Source organism: Pleurodeles waltl, chromosome 3_2 (assembly GCF_031143425.1).
Source record: "Pleurodeles waltl isolate 20211129_DDA chromosome 3_2, aPleWal1.hap1.20221129, whole genome shotgun sequence".
Lineage (NCBI taxonomy): Eukaryota > Metazoa > Chordata > Amphibia > Caudata > Salamandridae > Pleurodeles > Pleurodeles waltl.
In genome coordinates, this window is record NC_090441.1 from 96,104,236 (window position 1) to 96,131,125 (window position 26,890).

The 26,890-nt window shown below is 44.7% G+C and overlaps 1 protein-coding gene across 1 annotated transcript in view; it reads right to left on the minus strand.

Moving 5' to 3' along the window:
- Positions 1–26,890, minus strand: part of MYBBP1A (MYB binding protein 1a) — a 647,917-nt gene that overhangs the window by 459,702 nt on the left and 161,325 nt on the right. Inside the window, exons 9-12 of the mRNA XM_069226890.1 lie at positions 14,835–15,124; positions 13,429–13,539; positions 10,251–10,376; positions 76–282 (exon numbers count right to left, since the gene is read on the minus strand). Of these exons, the coding sequence (XP_069082991.1) occupies positions 76–282; positions 10,251–10,376; positions 13,429–13,539; positions 14,835–15,124 (734 nt within the window). The remainder of the gene's footprint in view (positions 1–75; positions 283–10,250; positions 10,377–13,428; positions 13,540–14,834; positions 15,125–26,890) is intronic.

A 26,890-nucleotide genomic window follows, 5' to 3' on the forward strand; every position in this document is an offset into this window, starting at 1 on the left:
CATGTTTCTTGACTATTCTTAACGAGCAGTAATTGTCCAAGAGATCATAAGATTTCATTAAGATTCCTTTCTTACCGATCCCAGGCCTCGCTCTGCTCTTCGGTGAAAGGTTTTACTAGCCTGACCTTCTTTCCTTGAGAAAGAAGAGCTTGGGCATATTGAACCACACAGTAAATCCACATGTTCCCATCAGCAGTCATTCCTTGAACATGCTTCTCCCTCAAAACCTCAGCCTCCGGTGTGTCACCTAGGGCAGGCAGACAGTTCAGGTGATGAAGCAAACTGGAGAAATAAACAATAAATAGAAGAGAACATCAATCAAAACGTGTTCAGTATAATGTAACCCAGTATTCAAGTGCAGACTAATAGATACCACACATTTTCTACCACTGCCCCATGCACCCTTTGCACTGGGATCCTTTCAAAAATGTTCCTTCATGAGGTCACCCTAGAATGTTACCCTTGATACCTCAAATATAAGGCATTTTTCTCTGGCTAGATCCCTAAAAAATGGGAAGCGTGAATGCTGGAGGTAGGCACTAATTTGGTATAAAGGCCTGACCACTCTAAGGATTCCCTGCCTCCAGGATCCTGGGCTGTGATCTCAGAGCGAGGAGCCTCCAGTAAACGTTCTGGTCCTCAGATGGATTTTGGGGGCCTCTGCACCTAGACTGTTTCTTGCGCAGGCATGTTTGCCCTTCAGGTATTTGGACAGTGCAATTGTGAATTTTCAATACATAAATATAGGGCAGGACTGAGCTGTAGTCAATACTAATGTACTAGTATGTCCCATAGTGACAGCGTCTGCAATCAAATTCACACAAGAAGCAGTAGAATTCCTTCTTGCAAGGTTAAGCATAAGATCTTCACCGAGAATATACTATTCACAAATGAAATCTGCAAGATCAGAGAGCAGCACTACACTACCGCCAGCAGAAACCCAAAGGAAAAAGTGAATCAGCTTAATTGGACCCACCTACTGACAACATGTCAAAGAACAAAATAAAATTCAACTTCTGCCCCAGGACTTGATGATAAAGAATCAGTGCTGTAGTCAAACCTGTGGACTGCATATCACAGCAGATGTTAGTCGTGATCATTTATAATTCAATGAGCTAACTTACTGTCTCAATCTTATAACGTTCAATGTTTATTTTATTTTAGGAATTAATTTTTTTTAAAAAGCTAGTTGCATGCAGCATTGAGATTTACAAGCATCCATATTTCAGCAAGGTCATTTGAAACAAAAGTTTCTCTACACATTACGTGTACGAAGGAATAGAAACATAACTGGCACAGAACTAGAAAGGAAATACTAAGGTATTTTTTAAAACACATTTACATAATAACACATACATAAAATACGTTCAGTTTGAGGCTGGAGGTGATAACATTTTGCCTCAATTCACACGATGTTGGTCAGGTGACAAAAGGGGGATTAGAACATGGTCTCCAGACTGCAATGAAAACACGAGAGCAAAACTATGTATAATGGTGAAAACGAAACAAAGTTTAAGTGTATAGGAAACTACTGCACAAATTCTTTGATGGAACAGTGCTTTTTGAAGGAATACTCACAACTTGAGACTGACAGAGCGAGAAAATCCTCAGAAAAAATAGTAAATACAACATACAGCTGCAGAGGAGATGGAAGCAAAAATACTTGATACTTAATAAGACTTGGAATAATTAACAGGGGTCAACACATGCAGGGGGTATTGCTATATGGCTTCTGCTCAGAGCGTATAAGAGCTCATAAGGCGTACGAAGGTGGTTTGGTACTGCACAGCAAATCTCACCATCATAATTCATTCATAGAATAACTTTTGTTCTTTTTTGTTTTGTTTTTTACATCTTTTCAGCTTTTCAGACTTTCCACGAACCAGCGACCTCTATCATATTAATAAATGATTAGAGAATCCGTTTTTAAAAACATGAAAAGTAACTTTGCAACAGAGAATGCAAAGATTTTCGGCACGGTTTTGTGTTTACCAGCCCCTCTAGGTCTAATCGTGCTACAGTATAGCATTAGATGATCATGTGAGCTCCAATCAGGACTCATCTTCTTTAGTGCTGCCTCTGATGACTCTGTTGTAGGCAGTCACCATCACAGATCTAGGCCTCATTCTCAACATGGACTCACATGAATGAGTGCAAAAACACTGAAATCAGAGAGGAGCTGTTCTAAAGATTTTAGACCCTTTGAGGTCAGACATCAATTAAGGAGGAGATTCCAAAATAGAAAGCCCTGTAGACACCCTGCTCACCTAAAAAAGAAGGGGGCGAGAGGTGGCAAGATCAAAAGAGAGCACTGTTATCAAATGGTTTCATGGAGCTAACTGATATGACTAAGGAAGATAAGCTGCAGCCCTTGGGGTCCCTCTTTAGAACCCATGGCCTAGGAACCAGTGGTATCATTTACTAGGGATTTTTAGGGGTGCTAAAGTCATTTTACAGTTGTGCTACAATTAGACGTACCTTGCTTTAAGGGAAAAAGCACTGGCACTCAGTTCAGGTTAACACATTGCACTGTCGGAGTAGAACACCAGCATCTAGTAGTTTTAAAGGGGACATAAAGTGGGGGGACATCTACAGAGAAGCCTATTTTCCTACACTTGCCACATAATTCCAGTGACCCCGATTACACACCCCTTTCTATATCCTTCTGCCTTGTTTAACTCCCACTGAATCTTGAAGTTTGTTAACGAAACAGAGCAGTTTAATTTGCTTATTGGGCCAGCTATATGATTTGAATGAGTAGATTAAAGCTACAGCTTCTATAATTAGAAGGGCTTTTCAATGGAAACACTGTCATAAATGTGAACAAAGATGCCCCAGACTGAGAGGCATGTTTCAGTTTAGGACACAAAACGTATGACTCTGGAATCCTTGGAGGGGGGTGAGCGTGGGGGCAGGGGCGGGGGAGACAGAGAGGTAGCCTTTCCATCATACAAGTACTTTTCCATCTGGGTAACTGCCTTATTGCTTCTGCTAGAGTGGGAAGAGAAATGCCTACATAACCTATAAAAGGGTGCCGAAATTGGAATAGTGGGGTACCACTCCTCTGCAAAGGCCAGGGTTTGAGTGTGCTTATCTATCACTTCTGGAGGGAGCAAACCTTGGTCGACGTGTCTGACACTGCTTTGGAGCACAAAATGGTTAGAATGTCAACCAGAGGTGTTTCCACTCGGTGCTGGGATGTTTGAGTTAACCTTTGGGTAGCGTTCCTAGAGAGCTGCAGCCAAGTGTAAAGGATCGCAATTTATAATCCTAGTGTTTGCAGATGAGAAGCGAGCAACTGCAACTTATAAAGACGGATTGGCTATTCACAATGAGGTGTCAGATACTGCATGCAGTTAAGTGATTAATGAGGGTAGCAATTTTATTTTTACTAAATTAAGTTCAGATCAAAATTTCTTGGAGATTAGAAAATCAGAGCAGAGGATGAGGGTGCTCTGACACGTGATGGTTTCAAATGTTATGCCGCCGTGGCCCTGTGATTCTGGCACCTCCCTAAGAGAGAAGTGACTGAAGGTTCAAGTTTCTATTGATCTGTGCCTCTGCTTTATATTCTTTTTACCCCACTCATCTCCCCCCATTTGCTCTGTGGCCTAAGGTTAGAGGCTTGAGCTTGTGCATCTGAGGTCATCTTGTCTGGAGGTGGGTTATATTTCTATATTGGGTAGCAATATAGTGATTTAAAAAAGCACTCCAGCTAAGAATTTGTGGTTTTACGTGTTAACGCATATTGGACGTTCGTACATAATACATCTAAGCTTAGGAGACATATAACACTCTTATTAACCAAAAAACAGCCCACACTCAGTAGCATCGTGTGAAAAAGTATGTACAGCCTGTGTCTTAACACACAGCTCTCTAGGTTTTACAGCTGTCTCTGAATCTGGAGTTTGACTTCAACATTCCAAAATCTTGGATCTTTTTTTATCTCAGCCATGTATTGGTGAGCTTTGGATCTATGTCTTGTGTTATAATCTACTTTTGGCTAAGCTGTTGAATACATGGTTCTACACTGTCTTCTACAAAGAGAAAAAGTCCGACTGGCATAATGCTCATGAAGCATGCAGGTCCTGTTCTGCAAAACAGGTCCATATCGCCACAACGCTTGATGGCTGATATCAGGTATCTGCTGCACTGCTTTTGTTTGACAAGAGCACAATGTTTTTGTAGCGAAGTGGTTTCTCCTGGCTGAGTGAAGAATCAAGACATTTAATGCATGTTTGTAAAGAAATGGCTCCCTGTTGCAGTTACCCCCCACTTTTTGCCTGATACTGATGCTGACTTGACTGAGAAGTGTGCTGGGACCCTGCTAACCAGGCCCCAGCACCAGTGTTCCTTCACCTAAAATGTACCATTGTATCCACAATTGGCACACCCTGGCATTCAGATAAGTCCCTTGTAACTGGTACTTCTAGTACCAAGGGCCCTGATGCCAAGGAAGGTCTCTAAGGGCTGCAGCATGTCTTATGCCACCCTAGAGACCCCTCACTCAGCACAGACACACTGCTTACAAGCCTGTGTGTGCTAGTGAGAACAAAATGAGTAAGTCGACATGGCACTCCCCTCAGGGTGCCATGCCAGCCTCTCACTGCCTATGCAGTATAGGTAAGACACCCCTCTAGCAGGCCTTACAGCCCTAAGGCAGGGTGCACTATACCATAGGTGAGGGTACCAGTGCATGAGCACTGTGCCCCTACAGTGTCTAAACAAAACCTTAGACATTGTAAGTGCAGGGTAGCCATAAGAGTATATGGTCTGGGAGTTTGTCAAACACGAACTCCACAGCACCATAATGGCTACACTGAAAACTGGGAAGTTTGGTATCAAACTTCTCAGCACAATAAATGCACACTGATGCCAGTGTACATTTTATTGTAAAATACACCACAGAGGGCACCTTAGAGGTGCCCCCTGAAACTTAACCAACTATCTGTGTAGGCTGACTAGTTCCAGCAGCCTGCCACACTAGAGACATGTTGCTGGCCCCATGGGGAGAGTGCCTTTGTCACTCTGAGGCCAGTAACAAAGCCTGCACTGGGTGGAGATGCTAACACCTCCCCCAGGCAGGAACTGTGACACCTGGCGGTGAGCCTCAAAGGCTCCCCCCTTTGTCACAGCCCAGCAGGGCACTCCAGCTTAGTGGAGTTGCCCGCCCCCTCCGGCCACGGCCCCCACTTTTTTGGCGGCAAGGCTGGAGGGAACAAAGAAAGCAACAAGGAGGAGTCACTGGCCAGTCAGGACAGCCCCTAAGGTGTCCTGAGCTGAAGTGACTAACTTTTAGAAATCCTCCATCTTGCAGATGGAGGATTCCCCCAATAGGGTTAGGATTGTGACCCCCTCCCCTTGGGAGGAGGCACAAAGAGGGTGTACCCACCCTCAGGGCTAGTAGCCATTGGCTACTAACCCCCCAGACCTAAACACGCCCTTAAATTTAGTATTTAAGGGCTACCCTAGAAAATTAGATTCCTGCAACTACAAGAAGAAGGACTGCCCAGCTGAAAACCCCTGCAGCGGAAGACCAGAAGACGACAACTGCCTTGGCTCCAGAAACTCACCGGCCTGTCTCCTGCCTTCCAAAGATCCTGCTCCAGCGACGCCTTCCAAAGGGACCAGCGACCTCGACATCCTCTGAGGACTGCCCCTGCTTCGAAAAGACAAGAAACTCCCGAGGACAGCGGACCTGCTCCAAGAAAAGCTGCAACTTTGTTTCCAGCAGCTTTAAAGAACCCTGCAAGCTCCCCGCAAGAAGCGTGAGACTTGCAACACTGCACCCGGCGACCCCGACTCGGCTGGTGGCGATCCAACACCTCAGGAGGGACCCCAGGACTACTCTGATACTGTGAGTACCAAAACCTGTCCCCCCTGAGCCCCCACAGCGCCGCCTGCAGAGGGAATCCCGAGGCTTCCCCTGACCGCGACTCTTTGAACCTAAAGTCCCGACGCCTGGGAGAGACCCTGCACCCGCAGCCCCCAGGACCTGAAGGACCGGACTTTCACTGGAGGAGTGACCCCCAGGAGTCCCTCTCCCTCGCCCAAGTGGAGGTTTCCCCGAGGAATCCCCCCCTTGCCTGCCTGCAGCGCTGAAGAGATCCCGAGATCTCTCATAGACTAACATTGAAAACCCGACGCTTGTTTCTACACTGCACCCGGCCGCCCCCGCGCTGCTGAGGGTGAAATTTCTGTGTGGACTGGTGTCCCCCCCGGTGCCCTACAAAACCCCCCTGGTCTGCCCTCCGAAGACGCGGGTACTTACCTGCAAGCAGACCGGAACCGGGGCACCCCCTTCTCTCCATTCTAGCCTATGTGTTTTGGGCACCACTTTGAACTCTGCACCTGACCGGCCCTGAGCTGCTGGTGTGGTGACTTTGGGGTTGCTCTGAACCCCCAACGGTGGGCTACCTTGGACCAAGAACTGAACCCTGTAAGTGTCCTACTTACCTGGTAAAACTAACAAAAACTTACCTCCCCCAGGAACTGTGAAAATTGCACTAAGTGTCCACTTTTAAAACAGCTATTTGTCAATAACTTGAAAAGTATACATGCAATTTTGATGATTTGAAGTTCCTAAAGTACTTACCTGCAATACCTTTCGAATGAGATATTACATGTAGAATTTGAACCTGTGGTTCTTAAAATAAACTAAGAAAAGATATTTTTCTATATAAAAACCTATTGGCTGGATTTGTCTCTGAGTGTGTGTACCTCATTTATTGTCTTGTGAATGTACAACAAATGCTTAACACTACTCCTTGGATAAGCCTACTGCTCGACCACACTACCACAAAATAGAGCATTAGTATTATCTATTTTTACCACTATTTTACCTCTAAGGGGAACCCTTGGACTCTGTGCATGCTATTCCTTACTTTGAAATAGCACATACAGAGCCAACTTCCTACAATGTTGATCTCTGGATGTCGCTTTGAGCACCTTACCATCTCAAAGGACATCATACTGTCAGATCTTGGGGTGAATGTGCTAGAATGCAAACTAATGGACAGACTGACAAGCACCTTGAACTTTTGCCATTTATAAATAATCTTTTTTCACTGTGGACTGATAGCTTGGAAATAGTTTCAGACTGATGAACAGCAACAATTCTTTCTCAGAAACCATCACTGGATTTTTGATGTAGGCGTGATGTATTACCATAACCAAAATACTCCAGACCAAACTGACAAAGCTTATATCACAGGTATTAACACATCTTGATGGTCAATTAATCACAAGAACTTGTTTTAACAGCAGCCGATATAGAATAGGGATGCATTTACTTTTTTCAAACACTGCTTGAGAATGTTTGCTGATTTTTTGTTTACAACATAATGACAAAGTAAAATTTGCTTTATCTGTCACATAATTGAAGATTTCAGCACTGTTAGGGCTTGTTGAATATAAGATGAAGGTCAGATATGTCTTCATATGTAAAAACATATCAGGGTGTACTAACTTTTTCACATCTTTTTATGGCTGTACTGTGCATTTCCTTTTAGGTAACACTTTGTAAAGAAATGGCTCCCTGTTGCAGTTACCCCCCACTTTTTGCCTGATACTGATGCTGACTTGACTGAGAAGAGTGCTGGGACCCTGCTAACCAGGCCCCAGCACCAGTGTTCCTTCACCTAAAAAGTACCATTGTATCCACAATTGGCACACCCTGGCATTCAGATAAGTCCCTTGTAACTGGTACTTCTGGTACCAAGGGCCCTGATGCCAAGGAAGGTCTCTAAGGGCTGCAGCATGTCTTATGCCACCCTAGAGACCCCTCACTCAGCACAGACACACTGCTTACAAGCCTGTGTGTGCTAGTGAGAACAAAATGAGTAAGTCGACATGGCACTCCCCTCAGGGTGCCATGCCAGCCTCTCACTGCCTATGCAGTATAGGTAAGACACCCCTCTAGCAGGCCTTACAGCCCTAAGGCAGGGTGCACTATACCATAGGTGAGGGTACCAGTGCATGAGCATGGTACCCCTACAGTGTCTAAACAAAACCTTAGACATTGTAAGTGCAGGGTAGCCATAAGAGTATATGGTCTGGGAGTCTGTCAAACACGAACTCCACAGCACCATAATGGCTACACTGAAAACTGGGAAGTTTGGTATCAAACTTCTCAGCACAATAAATGCACACTGATGCCAGTGTACATTTTATTGTAAAATACACCACAGAGGGCACCTTAGAGGTGCCCCCTGAAACTTAACCGACTGTCTGTGTAGGCTGACTAGTTCCAGCAGCCTGCCACACCAGAGACATGTTGCCGGCCCCATGGGGAGAGTGCCTTTGTCACTCTGAGGCCAGTAACAAAGCCTGCACTGGGTGGAGATGCTAACACCTCCCCCAGGCAGGAGCTGTAACACCTGGCGGTGAGCCTCAAAGGCTCACCCCTTTGTCACAGCCCAGCAGGGCACTCCAGCTTAGTGGAGTTGCCCGCCCCCTCCGGCCACGGCCCCCACTTTTGGCGGCAAGGCTGGAGGGAACAAAGAAAGCAACAAGGAGGAGTCACTGGCCAGTCAGGACAGCCCCTAAGGTGTCCTGAGCTGAGGTGACTCTGACTTTTAGAAATCCTCCATCTTGCAGATGGAGGATTCCCCCAATAGGGTTAGGATTGTGACCCCCTCCCCTTGGGAGGAGGCACAAAGAGGGTGTACCCACCCTCAGGGCTAGTAGCCATTGGCTACTAACCCCCCAGACCTAAACACGCCCTTAAATTTAGTATTTAAGGGCTACCCTGAACCCTAGAAAATTAGATTCCTGCAACTACAAGAAGAAGGACTGCCTAGCTGAAAACCCCTGCAGAGGAAGACCAGAAGACGACAACTGCCTTGGCTCCAGAAACTCACCGGCCTGTCTCCTGCCTTCCAAAGATCCTGCTCCAGCGACGCCTTCCAAAGGGACCAGCGACCTCGACATCCTCTGAGGACTGCCCCTGCTTCGAAAAGACAAGAAACTCCCGAGGACAGCGGACCTGCTCCAAGAAAAACTGCAACTTTGTTTCCAGCAGCTGTAAAGAACCCTGCAAGCTCCCCGCAAGAAGCGTGAGACTTGCAACACTGCACCCGGCGACCCCGACCCGGCTGGTGGCGATCCAACACCTCAGGAGGGACCCCAGGACTACTCTGATACTGTGAGTACCAAAACCTGTCCCCCCTGAGCCCCCACAGCGCCGCCTGCAGAGGGAATCCCGAGGCTTCCCCTGACCGCGACTCTTTGAACCTAAAGTCCCGACGCCTGGGAGAGACCCTGCACCCGCAGCCCCCAGGACCTGAAGGACCGGACTTTCACTGGAGAAGTGACCCCCAGGAGTCCCTCTCCCTTGCCCAAGTGGAGGTTTCCCCGAGGAATCCCCCCCTTGCCTGCCTGCAGCGCTGAAGAGATCCCGAGATCTCTCATAGACTAACATTGAAAACCCGACGCTTGTTTCTACACTGCACCCGGCCGCCCCCGCGCTGCTGAGGGTGAAATTTCTGTGTGGACTTGTGTCCCCCCCGGTGCCCTACAAAACCCCCCTGGTCTGCCCTCCGAAGACGCGGGTACTTACCTGCAAGCAGACCGGAACCGGAGCACCCCCTTCTCTCCATTCTAGCCTATGTGTTTTGGGCACCACTTTGAACTCTGCACCTGACCGGCCCTGAGCTGCTGGTGTGGTGACTTTGGGGTTGCTCTGAACCCCCAACGGTGGGCTACCTTGGACCAAGAACTAAGCCCTGTAAGTGTCTTACTTACCTGGTTAACCTAACAAAAACTTACCTCCCCTAGGAACTGTGAAAATTGCACTAAGTGTCCACTTTTAAAACAGCTATCTGTCAATAACTTGAAAAGTATACATGCAATTTTGATGATTTGAAGTTCCTAAAGTACTTACCTGCAATACCTTCCGAATGAGATATTACATGTAGAATTTGAACCTGTGGTTCTTAAAATAAACTAAGAAAAGATATTTTTCTATACAAAACCTATTGGCTGGATTTGTCTCTGAGTGTGTGTACCTCATTTATTGTCTATGTGTATGTGCAACAAATGCTTAACACTACTCCTTGGATAAGCCTACTGCTCGACCACACTACCACAAAATAGAGCATTAGTATTATCTCTTTTTACCACTATTTTACCTCTAAGGGGAACCCTTGGACTCTGTGCATGCTATTCCTTACTTTGAAATAGCACATACAGAGCCAACTTCCTACACACTTCCACAACATATATTTTCAATAAAATAACAAGCGCATTACCTAAAAAAGCTGTTACCACTCATGGTTCGAAACTTTTCATCAAGAGGTGCAGTGAGTTGGGATTCCGTCTCGGGTAAGTCAGGAATCGGTTTCTTTATCTCGAAAAATGTGTGAAAGAAAAGAAACCTAGGGTAACAACAAAAAAAGAAAAAAATTAGCATTGGTGATCTGAATACAGAGGAGTTCGAAACAAGAAATTCCAACAACAAATACAAATAATGATTTATGCCCAAGCACTGTAACATCAAGAGCGCCCTGCACTGCTGGGATGTGTTACTAAATATACTTTAGAATTAACATCTATTATCATATAGAGAAACCTGAGAGAACCTATATGAAGATTTTTTCATACAAGTGAAATCAATGCCATTTTAAGTAATATACGTGTCTGGCTACTGAAAGGCACCATCAGTGCAACAATGCAAATCCTGCAAGGCAAAGAGATATTTCTTCACCAAAATCAATTCAAAGTCAAGAGAAGAAACAAAGGACCACGTTGGGTCACAAAGCTGCAGATAAGCTCATGTGAGATCTTGTCAAACCTTGAGGATAATGAATGTGTTGAAACAGCTGCAGAAGTTCTTACAATCAGCAGTACACCGGCCAGCAATCTGACTGCTCAGCAGAACACAGTAAAGTCATATTAAAGCTAGGACTGCCTATTTATCAAACACTCCATTCTCATAACCACAAATAACACACTCGCTGTAGTCAAAGTTTATAGATTCTGTGAGGAAGAATGTGAACCAAACAGAAGTGTTCGAATAAATGCTGCTGCAACTAAGCTGAGATTGAGGGGTAAATGTTCTCAAGTGTATTAAAATGAGCAACAGCTTAAAGCCAGTGGCCAAGCAAACCAGGCCTGCGCTTTCTGCCACTGGAAGATGAACAGGTTGCTTATTTTCCTTTTTCAGTATCTCAATTTCAACTTGGAACATCGCTGGTCTCACACTGTTTTAACGCCTTATGTCTGCTGCACAATTCCTGTGTTGACATCTAGCAAAATGTCTAAATAGAAACAACCTGGGTTTCTTCTTATTCAAATCTATAGTTCACATGCTCCAAGTCCTAGCCAATTGCTGACATCTTTACATTTTCCAAACTATTCAACTGTAAACAGCAACACAAAAATGCAAATTAGATGTTTCAGAACTCCCAGGCACACCCGACGGCTGATTTCTTAGTGAAGGGCCGCCGCATGTTTACAGAGCTGTCTTCAGACTTTGTAAGAGAGGCAACAGAGAAAAGGCAGGCAGATTTTCTTGTGTGTGTGAAATGCTCCCTTCCTTCTGTCTCCTAAAGGTACTCCTGCCTAATTTTCCTCTCCCTATTATTTCCCTCACTGACACATCACTCATCCAATCAGTCATAAACTCGCTGAACTGCTCATCTGTTCACACTTCAAAAGGTTCCTGTGCCTCTCTCCTACAGTGATATCTGCAATGCTGGTTATCCCATGGACACACTGCATCATACTGCACTGCTTTGTGCTGCCCCATAATCACTATCACACAACATAACACATCATTCGTTCCTAGCAGCCCAAGACTCTGAAATCCAAATGCCAAGGGAGCTCAGGTCTGTGCCCTCAGCCCTTTGGAGTGTATTTCACAGTTCTGTCAAGCATACCAATATATAATAACATTCTCCCATAGCAGTCTAAAACCCTGACATCCTAGCACTAAAGAGGCATGGATCCGCATCAGAATCCTTAAAAGCCAAAACTCGATTCTAAAACCTTTTTAGGCTTAGCCTTGCTTGGTGCAAGAAAACATAGGGCTCCACTACAACAGCCATTCTAGTAACAACACTTAAGGTCCTGCACTCTGGTAGTGTAACCCAGGCCATCTTATTATTTGCGAGTGACATGGCAGAGCTGTCAACACACAGAGGAGCACTCCTCTTCGAACATGTATATCTCTTCCCTCCCAGAACTCAGAGAACCTAAGGAAATTAAGGGGATTCTACCAGTAACTTGAGCTCTAAACCACACCATGTCCCTCTTGAGTTTATAGGCACTAGGAGTAAATAGATAAATCAGGCAGAAAGCAGCTGTTCGGCAATTGGAAAGCGGGTGCACTGCCGCTTAACCCTTGTAAACTCTCCAGGGCCTAGTATCCATGTAATAGACTACATTTCATTTTAATTCTCTGAAATACTTAGATTCTTTCATCATCCTGACAGGAAAAAATCTGCAAAATACATCTGTAAGTTGGTCGTACATTTCAGCATTTCATACCGCCATGGTCAAAAGTAGAGTAAACAATAACTTAACATTCACTTATTCATTATTTATTAATGCCTTTGCAGATCAGGCTGGGAAGACCCTCAGTTTTTCCCAAAAGACAACCAAGCCTGACCATTCACACTCAGAAACCACAAACTAATGTATGAAAGGAACGGAGTTAAAAGAATAACTACCTTTATCTTGACTGCTCGCACTGCTGAATTTCAAAATCAATACACAAACTACATTCAACATATTATAGAGAGCCCTTGCTATACACAACCAGCACAACTCTAGTACGTGCTATCTGGCTTTTTATCAGTTATCTAATGGCACTCTGCAGCCAACCGTAACACTACACACACCTTTCAAGTTTCACCTATAAGCAGTGATGCTTGCACAGCAAAAGCAGGACTGAATGCCTTGATTATCATGCACACAACCAAGATCCAAAGCAATATATATGACAAAAGCAAGGCCAGATCAACAGTACTGTCACAACGCTCCAACATCCACCATAAAACACACAGATAACATTACTATAAACATAACACACCCACACACAATATTGCATCATAAGACCCCCAACCGGGCATTTGATGGCTATATAAAAAGCACGGTACACTGGTCTAGCAAAGATCGACTGATTCTCCTCAAATGACGAAAAACAAAAAGCCCTTTGCACAGTCACCCATAAATGCCACAAAGGTCTTCTTAGATCAAAAGCACTTTACTTTCAAAGTAACCCACACAACCCTTTTCTTTACAAACAAATCTCAACAGCAACAAAATCCAGATACAATCAAACAGTAGTTCCTACAGTCTGATTGACAGCCTTCCCAGATTCCCACAAAAGCGTCCAGCGATGCCATAGCAATGGTGTGTGAAACTATCAAAATGAGAATAAAATATCGACAAGGTCTAGTCTGCAAAATCTAATATTCTGCTTACCGTGTAATATCCATCACTTGGTGCTCTTCCTTCTTCACATTATTGCTTTCAATGATGGCAATTAATCGTGGCACAATCCATTTTCTCAAACGAAACACGCAGTGTTCACGCCTTTAGACAAGTGTAAAAGTTAAATTACTCGACAGGATGTTTAAGAGTTTAATGAACACAATAAATCTGCTAGGACTCAATTTCCTGATGGATTTTCTTGAAAAGTAAGCAAAAAGTTAGGGTTTAATGGGCCACTATGGCTAATAACAGAGCAGTCAGCAAAAACACATAAGGTTAAAGAACTGCCGAGCTCAAACGGCAGGCATTAGAATGGAAAGGGGGGTTTAAGTTGGACTAAGAACCAGGAATATAACCAGAGAGAATCACTAGCCACTGCCATTACTTGAGACAGGGTTCCCCAGTAAGGGTCAGAAAATTGAAAGCTACAAATAAAAGCTTTGAAGTCAGTAAGGTGGCTGTTCTCGTTACACCATTAACATGAAATTAGGGACGCAGATTTTCTAGCATAATTCCTACCCTGTTTATAATTTACCATGTACAAATTCTCCACACACTGTTATTACTGACCCCTCATAATGCTACCCCCAACACGTTACCTTTCCTTATTAATAGTTTCTTCGACTTGCTGTTTATGTCCCAGCTTCTAATAATTCAAGCTTCATAGCAAGTAATCTGAAATCCAGTATTTGCAATAAACAACTAATTTATAGGAGGGCAGCACAAATTTGTGCACTGTGGAGTGCTGAGGAATTCCACCACTCCACAGCAGCAATTTATAGCACTAATTTACTAAGAATTGCCAATATCTACAGCTTAGAGGCACACATGTTCTAAGTGAGGGAATGGATAATAAGGATCTTAGTCTAGGGGGATAGTCGTCATCTGGACCTTCTAGGCACATTCAGAATGTGCTTCTAAGTCACTAAGTGGAAGTGTGTTTTGAGGATGGCCTTAAACCGTTTGTCTAAAGGTAAAAGAAAACGTCATGCAAACATTAACCAGACATATCAGCATACGCAACATTTTAACAAAGTCATTCTAGCATATCCCTTTGAATCACAGAGAAAATAGATATTTTAGCAAACAGGCAAAAAGGTAATTAATCACCGGCTTTCTTGATTCAGTCACTATTCTGATCTGGACAAAATACTTTAGATATATGAATGGCATTTAAAGGTGCCAAGATCACTAGTCCACCATTCTCATTGCCAATCAAATCATGTGCACATTACTTTGTATGAACTCACAAAATATTTTAAAGCATAGCACCACAATTACCTCAGAGCCCACTGAGAAAAGCAAATAGGTGCCACAGCTCAACAATGCCCTGCCAAATTTAAGGCTTTAAGTTTCAAAATAACTGTACATCCTTAGCATATTACACAGTCCCTTACGTTTGCTCTTGTTCCTGGTGCTGTTTTTGACGCTTGGTGCTAAAATCTAGGCAGCATTCAAGATCAGGGTTAACAAACATATTCTTTAGCCAGTCGATGTATTGCTGCAGCACTGCTGGCTGCAAGTGCCTCACCACCTTCCAAAAGCTGGGCACCACCGGGTAGCCTTGATTTGTGAGAGTGGAGAATGCAACCATAACAGCCAGCTGTTTTTCAGGATCCGTGCAAGTCTCAAGGAATGAATCCACGTAGTTCTCCATCTCTGGCCCAAACTTAAATCTATCTTGAAGCTAAAACACAACAATAACAATCAATGGAAACATTTCAATGTCCCACACAATTCTCAAGCACATATGTAAGACAAGTAACATTAATGCATTTCTAAGGAGATACACAGAAAAGCAAAGAGAAAACTGGATCTTCCAAAGAATGGTATTCACTTCCTGCTGTTCCTCAGCACAGAAGCAGCTATTATTCAATATACTTGTAGGAAGTTGGCTCTGTATGCACTATTTCAAAGTAAGGAATAGTATGCACAGAGTCCAAGGGTTCCCCTTAGAGGTAAGATAGTGGCAAAAAGAGATAATACTAATGCTCTATTTTGTGGTAGTGTGGTCGAACAGTAGGCTTATCAAAGGAGTAGTGTTAAGCATTTGTTGTACATACACATAGGCAATAAATGAGGAACACACACTCAGAGACAAATCCAGCCAATAGGTTTTGTTATAGAAAAATATCTTTTCTTAGTTTATTTTAAGAACCACAGGTTCAAATTCTACATGTAATACTTTGCATGAAAGGTATTGCAGGTAAATACTTTAGGAACTTTGAATAATCACAATAGCATATATACTTTTCAAATAAAACACATATAGCTATTTTAAAACTAGACAGTGCAATTTTCACAGTTCCTAGGGGAGGTAAGTAATTGTTAGTTCTTGCAGGTAAGTAAACCACCTACGGGGTTCAAGTTTGGGTCCAAGGTAGCCCACGTTGGGGGTTCAGAGCAACCCCAAAGTTACCACACCAGCAGCTCAGGGCCGGTCAGGTGCAGAGTTCAAAGTGGTGCCCAAAACATATAGGCTTCAATGGAGAAGGGGGTGCCCCGGGTCCAGTCTGCCAGCAGGTAAGTACCCGCGTCTTCGGAGGGCAGACCAGGGGGGTTTTGTAGGGCACCGGGGGGGACACAAGTTAGCACAGAAAGTACACCCTCAGCAGCAGGGGGGCGGCCGGGTGCAGTGTGCAAACAAGCGTCAGGTTTGTAATACGAATCAATTGGAGACCAAGGGGTCTCTTCAGCGATGCAGGCAGGCAAGGGGGGGGCTCCTCGGGGTAGCCACCACCTGGGCAAGGGAGAGGGCATCCTGGGGGTCACTCCTGCACTGGAGTTCCGATCCTTCAGGTCCTGGGGGCTGCGGGTGCAGGGTCTTTTCCAGGCGTCGGGATCTGGGAGTCAGGCAGTCGCGGTCAGGGGGAGCCTCGGGATTCCCTCTGCAGGCGTCGCTGTGGGGGCTCAGGGGGGACAACTTTGGTTACTCACAGTCTCGGAGTCGACGGGGAGTCCTCCCTGAAGTGCTGTTTCTCCACCAGTCGAGTCGGGGTCGCTGGGTGCAGGGTTGCAAGTCTCACGCTTCTGGCGGGAAACGCTGTTGTCTTTAAGTTGCTTCTTTGGAAACAAAGTTGCAGTCTTGGGTGAACAGGGCCGCTGTTCTCTGGAGTTTCTTGGTCCTTTTAGAGCAGGGCAGTCCTCTGAGGATTCAGGGGTCGCTGGTCCTGGGGAAAGCGTCGCTGGAGCAGTTTTCTTCCGAAGGGGGGAGACAGGCCGGTAGAGCTGGGGCCAAGGCAGTTGGTGTCTCCGTCTTCTCTGCAGGGTTGTTCAGCTTAGCAGTCCTCTTCTTCTTAGGTTTCAGGAATCTGAGTTCCTAGGTTCAGGGGAGCCCTTAAATACTAAATTTAAGGGCGTGTTTAGGTCTGGGGGGTTAGTAGCCAATGGCTACTAGCCCTGAGGGTGGGTACACCCTCTTTGTGCCTCCTCCCAAGGGGAGGGGGTTACATTCCTATCCCTATTGGGGGAATCCTCCATCTGCAAGATGGAGGATTTCTAAAAGTTAGAGTCACCTCAGCTCAGGACACCTTAGGGGCTGTCCTGACTGGCCAGTGACTCCTCCTTGTTATTCTCATTATTTCCTCCGGCCTTGCCGCCAAAAGTGGGGCCGTGGCCAGAGGGGGCGGGCAACTCCACTAGCTGGAATGCCCTGTGGTGCTGGAACAAAGGGGGTGAGCCTTTGAGGCTCACCGCCAGGTGTTACAGCTCCTGCCTGGGGGAGGTGATAGCATCTCCACCTAGTGCAGGCTTTGTTACTAGCCACAGAGTGACAAAGGCACTCTCCCCATGTGGCCAGCAACATGTCTCGAGTGTGGCAGGCTGCTAAAACCAGTCAGCGTACACGGGTGGTTGGTTAAGGTTTCAGGGGGCACCTCTAAGGTGCCTTCTGGGGTGTATTTTACAATAAAATGTACACTGGCATCAGTGTGCATTTATTGTGCTGAGAAGTTTGATACCAAACTTCCCAGTTTTCAGTGTAGCCATTATGGTGCTTTGGAGTCCGTGTTTGACAGACTCCCAGACCATATACTCTTATGGCTACCCTGCACTTACAATGTCTAAGGTTTGGCTTAGACACTGTAGGGGCACAGTGCTCATGCACTGGTGCCCTCACCTATGGTATAGTGCACCCTGCCTTAGGGCTGTAAGGCCTGCTAGAGGGGTGACTTACCTATATTGCATAGGCAGTGTGAGGTTGGCATGGCACCCTGAGGGGAGTTGTAAGGAAATGCCTCCTTGGCATGGTTGCCCCCTGACTTTTTGCCTTTGCTGATGCTATGTTTACAATTGAAAGTGTGCTGAGGCCTGCTAACCAGGCCCCAGCACCAGTGTTCTTTCCCTAAACCTGTACTTTTGTATCCACAATTGGCAGACCCTGGCATCCAGATAAGTCCCTTGTAACTGGTACTTCTAGTACCAAGGGCCCTGATGCCAAGGAAGGTCTCTAAGGGCTGCAGCATGTCTTATGCCACCCTGGAGACCTCTCACTCAGCACAGACACACTGCTTGCCAGCTTGTGTGTGCTAGTGAGGACAAAACGAGTAAGTCGACATGGCACTCCCCTCAGGGTGCCATGCCAGCCTCTCACTGCCTATGCAGTATAGGTAAGACACCCCTCTAGTAGGCCTTACAGCCCTAAGGCAGGGTGCACTATACCATAGGTGAGGGTACCAGTGCATGAGCATGGTACCCCTACAGTGTCTAAACAAAACCTTAGACATTGTAAGTGCAGGGTAGCCATAAGAGTATATGGTCTGGGAGTTTGTCAAACACGAACTCCACAGCACCATAATGGCTACACTGAAAACTGGGAAGTTTGGTATCAAACTTCTCAGCACAATAAATGCACACTGATGCCAGTGTACATTTTATTGTAAAATACACCCCAGAGGGCACCTTAGAGGTGCCCCCTGAAACTTAACCGACTATCTGTGTAGGCTGACTAGTTTTAGCAGCCTGCCACAAACCGAGACATGTTGCTGGCCCCATGGGGAGAGTGCCTTTGTCACTCTGAGGCCAGTAACAAAGCCTGCACTGGGTGGAGATGCTAACACCTCCCCCAGGCAGGAATTGTCACACCTGGCGGTGAGCCTCAAAGGCTCACCTCCTTTGTGCCAACCCAGCAGGACACTCCAGCTAGTGGAGTTGCCCGCCCCCTCCGGCCAGGCCCCACTTTTGGCGGCAAGGCCGGAGAAAATAATGAGAAAAACAAGGAGGAGTCACTGGCCAGTCAGGACAGCCCCTAAGGTGTCCTGAGCTGAGGTGACTCTGACTTTTAGAAATCCTCCATCTTGCAGATGGAGGATTCCCCCAATAGGGTTAGGATTGTGACCCCCTCCCCTTGGGAGGAGGCACAAAGAGGGTGTACCCACCCTCAGGGCTAGTAGCCATTGGCTACTAACCCCCCAGACCTAAACACGCCCTTAAATTTAGTATTTAAGGGCTACCCTGAACCCTAGAAAATTAGATTCCTGCAACTACAAGAAGAAGGACTGCCTAGCTGAAAAACCCCTGCAGCGGAAGACCAGAAGACGACAACTGCCTTGGCTCCAGAAACTCACCGGCCTGTCTCCTGCCTTCCAAAGATCCTGCTCCAGCGACGCCTTCCAAAGGGACCAGCGACCTCGACATCCTCTGAGGACTGCTCCTGCTTCGAAAAGACAAGAAACTCCCGAGGACAGCGGACCTGCTCCAAGAAAAGCTGCAACTTTGTTTCCAGCAGCTTTAAAGAACCCTGCAAGCTCCCCGCAAGAAGCGTGAGACTTGCAACACTGCACCCGGCGACCCCGACTCGGCTGGTGGCGATCCAACACCTCAGGAGGGACCCCAGGACTACTCTGATACTGTGAGTACCAAAACCTGTCCCCCCTGAGCCCCCACAGCGCCGCCTGCAGAGGGAATCCCGAGGCTTCCCCTGACCGCGACTCTTTGAACCTAAAGTCCCGACGCCTGGGAGAGACCCTGCACCCGCAGCCCCCAGGACCTGAAGGACCGGACTTTCACTGGAGGAGTGACCCCCAGGAGTCCCTCTCCCTTGCCCAAGTGGAGGTTTCCCCGAGGAATCCCCCCCTTGCCTGCCTGCAGCGCTGAAGAGATCCCGAGATCTCTCATAGACTAACATTGCGAACCCGACGCTTGTTTCTACACTGCACCCGGCCGCCCCCGCGCCGCTGAGGGTGAAATTTCTGTGTGGACTTGTGTCCCCCCCGGTGCCCTACAAAACCCCCCTGGTCTGCCCTCCGAAGACGCGGGTACTTACCGGCAAGCAGACCGGAACCGGGGCACCCCCTTCTCTCCATTCTAGCCTATGTGTTTTGGGCACCACTTTGAACTCTGCACCTGACCGGCCCTGAGCTGCTGGTGTGGTGACTTTGGGGTTGCTCTGAACCCCCAACGGTGGGCTACCTTGGACCAAGAACTAAGCCCTGTAAGTGTCTTACTTACCTGGTTAACCTAACAAATACTTACCTCCCCTAGGAACTGTGAAAATTGCACTAAGTGTCCACTTTTAAAACAGCTATTTGTCAATAACTTGAAAAGTATACATGCAATTTTGATGATTTGAAGTTCCTAAAGTACTTACCTGCAATACCTTTCGAATGAGATATTACATGTAGAATTCGAACCTGTGGTTCTTAAAATAAACTAAGAAAAGATATTTTTCTATACAAAAACCTATTGGCTGGATTTGTCTCTGAGTGTGTGTACCTCATTTATTGTCTATGTGTATGTACAACAAATGCTTAACACTACTCCTTGGATAAGCCTACTGCTCGACCACACTACCACAAAATAGAGCATTAGTATTATCTATTTTTTACCACTATTTTACCTCTAAGGGGAACCCTTGGACTCTGTGCATGCTATTCCTTACTTTGAAATAGCACATACAGAGCCAACTTCCTACAGGAGTGCCATGTCGACTTACTCGTTTTGTCCTCACCAGCACAGGCAAGCTGGCAAGCAGTGTGTCTGTGCTGAGTGAGGGGTCCCCAGGGTGGCATAAGATATGCTGCAGCCCTTAGAGACCTTCCCTGGCATCAGGGCCCTTGGTACCAGGGGTACCAGTTACAAGGGACTTACCTGGATGCCAGGGTGTGCCAATTGTGAAAACAAAAGTACAGGTTAGGGAAAGAACACTGGTGCTGGGGCCTGGTTAGCAGGCCTCAGCACACTTTCAATTCAAAACATAGCATCAGCAAAGGCAAAAAGTCAGGGGGTAACCATGCCAAGGAGGCATTTCCTTACAATACTCAAATTTAGCATGAACACTTTCAAAAGGGGCATCTGCATCCACATCCTCACTAGCAAGAGAAATTGCAACAAACCCAAGACCCTAGCCTCCTTATAAACTCCTTTATGTGGGACCTGGCTCGACCACTAGTACACAGTGACCCAGCATTATTCTTGTCACTGAAAATCATCCATGGTCATAAAAGCTTAGTGGGTATATTGATAACCCTCCTATTGTTCCCTCCCAGCTGCTTTTTCCTCCCAACTGGATCGGTGATACGCAGGAGGCCTCGGGTGTTAGGTGGGCCATGCAGGAGAAAATTGGAGCATCAGTCGATGGGCTGAGAGAAGTGCTTCCCTTCCTGGGAGGTTCAGCTATAGAACAAATGTGGTTGGCAGTGAAGTGAGGTGGCCTGACCATTGCAGAGGAGATGCTCTTGTACTGTGTAGCTTCTGAAGACGATCAACAAAACCAGACAAAATTGGCAGCAGACAGCTCCATCAACAATGCCAGCATCACTACCTCCATGAGGGAGGTTGTAACAGAAGAGATCAGTTTTTGGAGTGCCTGTTTGTGATCTCGTTGCATTCAAAATTACACAAAAACTAGAAGAAAAAAAATCCATGGAAAACCTGAAACTGATTTCCCCATCCAAATCATCCTTACTGAATCCATACATTGTCCAATTTAGCTTATCAATTACTTAAATGTCTAAATTTCGTCTGTGTTTTATCTATCCACAAACTAGAATTAATGTCTATAGAATATAACAATAAAAACGTTTTGTAAAAATGTTCTAGTTTGTTTTGTAATTTTGAATGGACCAATGGCTGGGGGATTATGACTGGATGCCTAATTAGAGCTTTTGTATTTAAAGGGAATTCAAAGAGCATGCAGAATTTGCTCGTCAGATGAAGATGTGGTAGAGCTTCAATATAGGGTATGGATTGAAGCCTGTTGTGCAGTGTAACTGTGTTTAAAAGTGAGTTAAAGTTTGGGTATAAATCTTTGTGTATGGCATGTATTTTGTAAGAACTTTAGTTAAAAACAGAGCTGCAAACACTTGGGAATTGCAGTATATCGACGTGATTTATGGGTGAGCCAAGGATCAGTCTCGATGGGGAAAGACTCCACTTGTTAATGTTCCTTTGTGATGTTTATATTTTGTTTTAATGTTTTATAGGAGGTGCGGTTGTGGGCCCAGAATATGGGGCAGGTTCTAAATATTGTCTGTCTTTGAGAAGAAACAAATAGTGTCAGAATCATATAAGCAGCTACATTTGGGGAGTCTGGTGTGTATCATGTTTTTACTGGTGAGAAATCCAGTCGTCTAGAGGGGACTGGGCCATCATTGTAAATAGTTGCATATTATGGTCTCATTTTCGTGCCATTTGTAGGTGATGAGGAAGAGGTGCTAAGTAATGTGAATCTCAGAGGAATCTGGAAACAAAGGAATAAGGAAAGACAGACTGTTATGCTTATAACAAGATAGGTTACATTTGGATGGTATTATGGAGCCAATATTTATAGGGGGATAATCTGCTACGTGAATATTTGATTTGTGCGTAAAAAGAGGAATGGGAGAGATGCAGGTGATGAGCTAGGTAATGAATAGTTAGATAAGAGGACGCAAACGGGGAATGTCACTTGGCGAGAAGCAGAACTGGGTTGCAGACATCCTAACGAGTTATTTATGTATTAGGGGTTGTAGTGCGGAATATAGGTGAAGTCTATCTCAGATGCAACTTGTTTTAGATAGTAGTGGAAAGGGTAATATTATAAAATGTGGTTGTCCATTTTCTTTTGTTTCAGTATATGTACTTTTCATATTTTGTTCTTGTATCACAGAGATGTTGAGCACTTGAAAGAAACACAGATTTCGATATTGAGGGCTGCAATTGGGTCTGGTGAGATATTGTAAGTGATAATTTAAGGTGAGGGGGAATTTTTGATCTTTGGTGATGGATATGATGAGATATGGGTACCATTTTGATCAGGGAATGACAATCTAGATATCAATGTGGGGTTTTGAGTAGGAGATAAGGGATTGAATAAGTGAGTATCAAACTCAGGATAATGGAAATACAGAAAGCATTACATATAGCATTGGGAGGATTGTTAGATTTGATGTGCTCATGCTTTTGCCAATTTTCTATCTTAGATAAAAAATTATGAGGATACTAATAATTTGAGAACCATGTTTTCACTAGCAGTTTAAGGAGGAACACGGCCTGTTGTATAAAATAAGGGGAAGGAATCTTAAGAGGAAAACTCGAATAGAGATGGATTATCAACAAAGATATTGACTGTAACAATATTGTGCTCTGTCTGTATGGATATTATGTATGTGACAATTAGATGACATTTTTCATGTCAAGATAAGTGATCTCTGTATTTTGTTTTTAATTTGTTTTTTCAGCCCTGAAGAAGCAGCAATCAGCCGCGAAACAAGTGTTGGCTGGAAAATCTATGTTCTAAGCAATCAATAACAATAACGATCTCACAAGAAAAGCTGGAAATTTAGATTCTGTGCATTTAGAGATTGAAGGCTGGAAGCCCTATGTTCTAAGCAATCTATCACAATAATGATCTCAAAAGAAAAGTGGGAAATTTAGGTTATGTGCATTTAGGGATTGAAAACTAAAAAATTGTTTCAATTGGCTTGTAATATTTATATATACATGGTTGTTTGAGTGTTTGGAATAAAAGTTTTGGATTTGATATACTCTTGAGGTTCAGATATAAAATTAATTGTTGAAGTTTAAACATATATATATATGGCTGGGCTCCCTACAAAATCTTTGTTCAATGTTAATGTATCAACTGGGTGGGCACCAGTTTAGTAGGGCAGCTTGCGGAAAGCGGTCTCTATCGTTGCCTAAAACTTTGTTATCCCCATGGGAACAGTCCAGCCCAAACTGCCAGACCCTCCCTGGACTGGAAACGAGCATCCTGGGACCTGTTTTGGGGTATCACCCCTCATCAGCCAGGCTAGCCTGAATCTGGTGGCATAGGGAGCACAGGACCCATGTTTGGGCACACCATTCCCACTTAGGGCGACAAATGTAAAAAGAACAAATGATGGACAGAATGCTGAATAAGGAAAATGTCAATTACCCAGCGTACATCTGTTCGTGGCATGAGACGCTGCAGATTCACATGCTGTGCATATCCCGCCATCTAGTGTTGGGCTCGGAGTGTTACAAGTTGTTTTTCTTCGAAGAAGTCTTTTCGAGTCACGAGATCGAGGGACTCCTCCCCTTTCGGCTCCATTGCGCATGGGCGTCGACTCCATCTTAGATTGTTTTCCCCGCAGAGGGTGAGGTAGGAGTTGTGTATATAGTAGTAGTGCCCATGCAATGGAGTAAGTATGAATGTACATAATGTGATTAAAAGTGTTATATTTACAAATTTACAAATGTCCAAGTTTATTTTTTTTTCAACTTATAACGGCTACAGCCTCCCGGGGAGGTGGGAGGGCGCATGTGAATCTGCAGCGTCTCATGCCACGAACAGATGTACACTGGGTAAGTGACATTTTCCGTTCGATGGCATGTGTAGCTGCAGATACACATGCTGTGCATAGACTAGTAAGGAGTTATCTCACCAAAAGCGGTGGTTTAGCCTGTAGGAGTTGAAGTTGTTTGAAATAATGTTCGTAATACTGCCTGTCCTAATGTGGCTTGTTGTGTTGTTAACACATCCACATAGTAATGTTTAGTGAATGTATGAGACGTAGACCATGTGGCTGCCTTACAGATTTCTGTCATTGGTATATTTCCTAGAAAGGCCATGATGGCACCTTTCTTCCTAGTGGAGTGTGCCTTTGGTGTAATAGGCAGTTCTCTCTTTGCTTTAACATAACAGGTTTGAATACATTTAACTATCCATCTGGCAATGCCTTGTTTGGATATTGGATTCACTGCATGAGGTTTTTGGAAAGCTACAAACAATTGTTTTGTTTTGCGAATTTGTTTGGTTCTGTCAATGTAATACATTAGTGCTCTTTTTATGTCTAATGTATGTAATGCTCTTTCAGCTACAGAGTCTGGTTCTGGAATGAACACTGGGAGTTCCACTGTTTGATTTAAGTGGAACGGTGATATAACTTTTGGCAAAAATATGGGATTTGTGCGTAGAACCACTTTATGCTTGTGTATTTGTATAAAGGGTTCCTGTATGGTAAAGGCTTGTATTTCACTTACTCTTCTGAGAGATGTGATAGCTATTAGGAAGGCTACTTTCCAGGTTAAGTATTGAATCTCACAAGAGTGCATGGGTTCAAATGGTGGACCCATTAGTCATGTTAATACAATACTGAGGTTCCACGAAGGAACTGGTGGTGTTCTTGGGGGAATGATCCTTTTTAGACCCTCCATAAATGCTTTTATGACTGGGATTCTAAATAGTGAAGTTGAATGTGTAATTTGCAGATAGGCAGAAATTGCTGTGAGATGTATTTTAATGGATGAAAAAGCTAACTTAGACTTTTGTAAGTGTAGTAAGTAGCTTACAATGTTTTTCGCGGACGCGTGTAATGGTTGAATTTGATTATGACAGTAATAAACAAATTGTTTCCATTTATTTGCGTAGCAATGTCTAGTAGTAGGTTTTCTAGCCTGTTTGATGACCTCCATACATTCTGGTGTAAGGTCTAGATGTCCGAATTCTAAGACTTCAGGAGGCAGATTGCTAGATTGAGCGATGCTGGATTCGGGTGTCTGATCTGTTGTTTGTGTTGAGTTAACAGATCTGGTCTGTTTGGTAGTTTGATATGAGGCACTACTGACAGGTCTAGCAGTGTTGTGTACCAAGGTTGTCGTGCCCAAGTTGGTGCTATCAGTATTAGTTTGAGTTTGTTTTGACTCAATTTGTTTACTAGATACGGAAGGAGTGGGAGAGGGGGAAAAGCGTAAGCAAATATCCCTGACCAACTCATCCATAACGCATTGCCCTTGGAGTGAGGCTGTGGGTACCTGGATGCGAAGTTTTGTCATTTCGCGTTTTCTTTTGTTGCAAATAGGTCTATTTGCGGTGTTCCCCAGTTTTGGAAGTAGGTTTGTAGTATCTGGGGATGAATTTCCCATTCGTGGATCTGTTGGTGATCTCAACTGAGATTGTCGGCTAACTGGTTTTGAATTCCTGGTATGTATTGCGCTATTAGGCGAATGTGATTGTGAATCGCCCAATGCCAAATATTCTGTGCTAAGAGACACAACTGTGTTGAGTGTGTGCCTCCCTGTTTGTTTAGGTAATACATTGTTGTCATGTTGTCTGTTTTGACAAGAATGTGTTTGTGGGCTATTAGTGGTTGAAATGCTCTTAATGCTAGAAACACTGCTAATAGTTCTAGTTGATTTATATGAAGTTGTTTTTGTTGAGTGTCCCATTGTCCCTGGATGCTGTGTTGGTTGAGGTGTGCTCCCCACTCTACCATGGAAGCATCTGTTGTGATCACGTATTGAGGCACTGGGTCTTGGAAGGGCCGCCCTTGATTTAAATTTATAGGATTCCACCATTGAAGCGAGGTGTGTGTTTGGCAGTCTATCAACACTAGATCCTGAAGTTGACCCTGTCCATTGTGTCGCTAGGCACTGTTGTAAGGGCCGCATGTGTAATCTTGCGTTTGGGACAATGGCTATGCATGAAGACATCATGCCTACAAGTTTCATCACTAATTTTACTTGATATTGTTGGTTTGGGTGCATGCTTTGTATTACATTTTGGAATGCTTGTACCCTTTGTGGACTTGGAGTGGCAATCCCTTTTTTTGTGTTGATTGTCGATCCTAAGTATTGTTGTATTTGACACGGTTGTAAGTGTGATTTTAGGTAGTTTATTGAGAACCCTAATTTGTGAAGGGTTTCTATGACGTATTTTGTGTGTTGAAGACACTGTTTCTGAGTGTTGGTTTTTATTAACCAATCGTCTAGATACGGGAATACGTGTATGTGCTGTCTTCTGATATGTGCCGCTACTACTGCAAGGCATTTTGTAAATACCCTTGGTGCTGTTGTTATCCCGAATGGTAACACTTTGAATTGGTAATGTACTCCTTGGATTACAAACCTCAAGTATTGGAAGTACGCATCCTTTAGATCTAATGTTGACATGTAGTTTTGTTGTTTGAGCAAGGGGATCACGTCTTGAAGTGTTACCATGTGAAAGTGATCTGATTTGATGTAAAGATTTAGTGTTCTGAGATCTAAGTTGGGT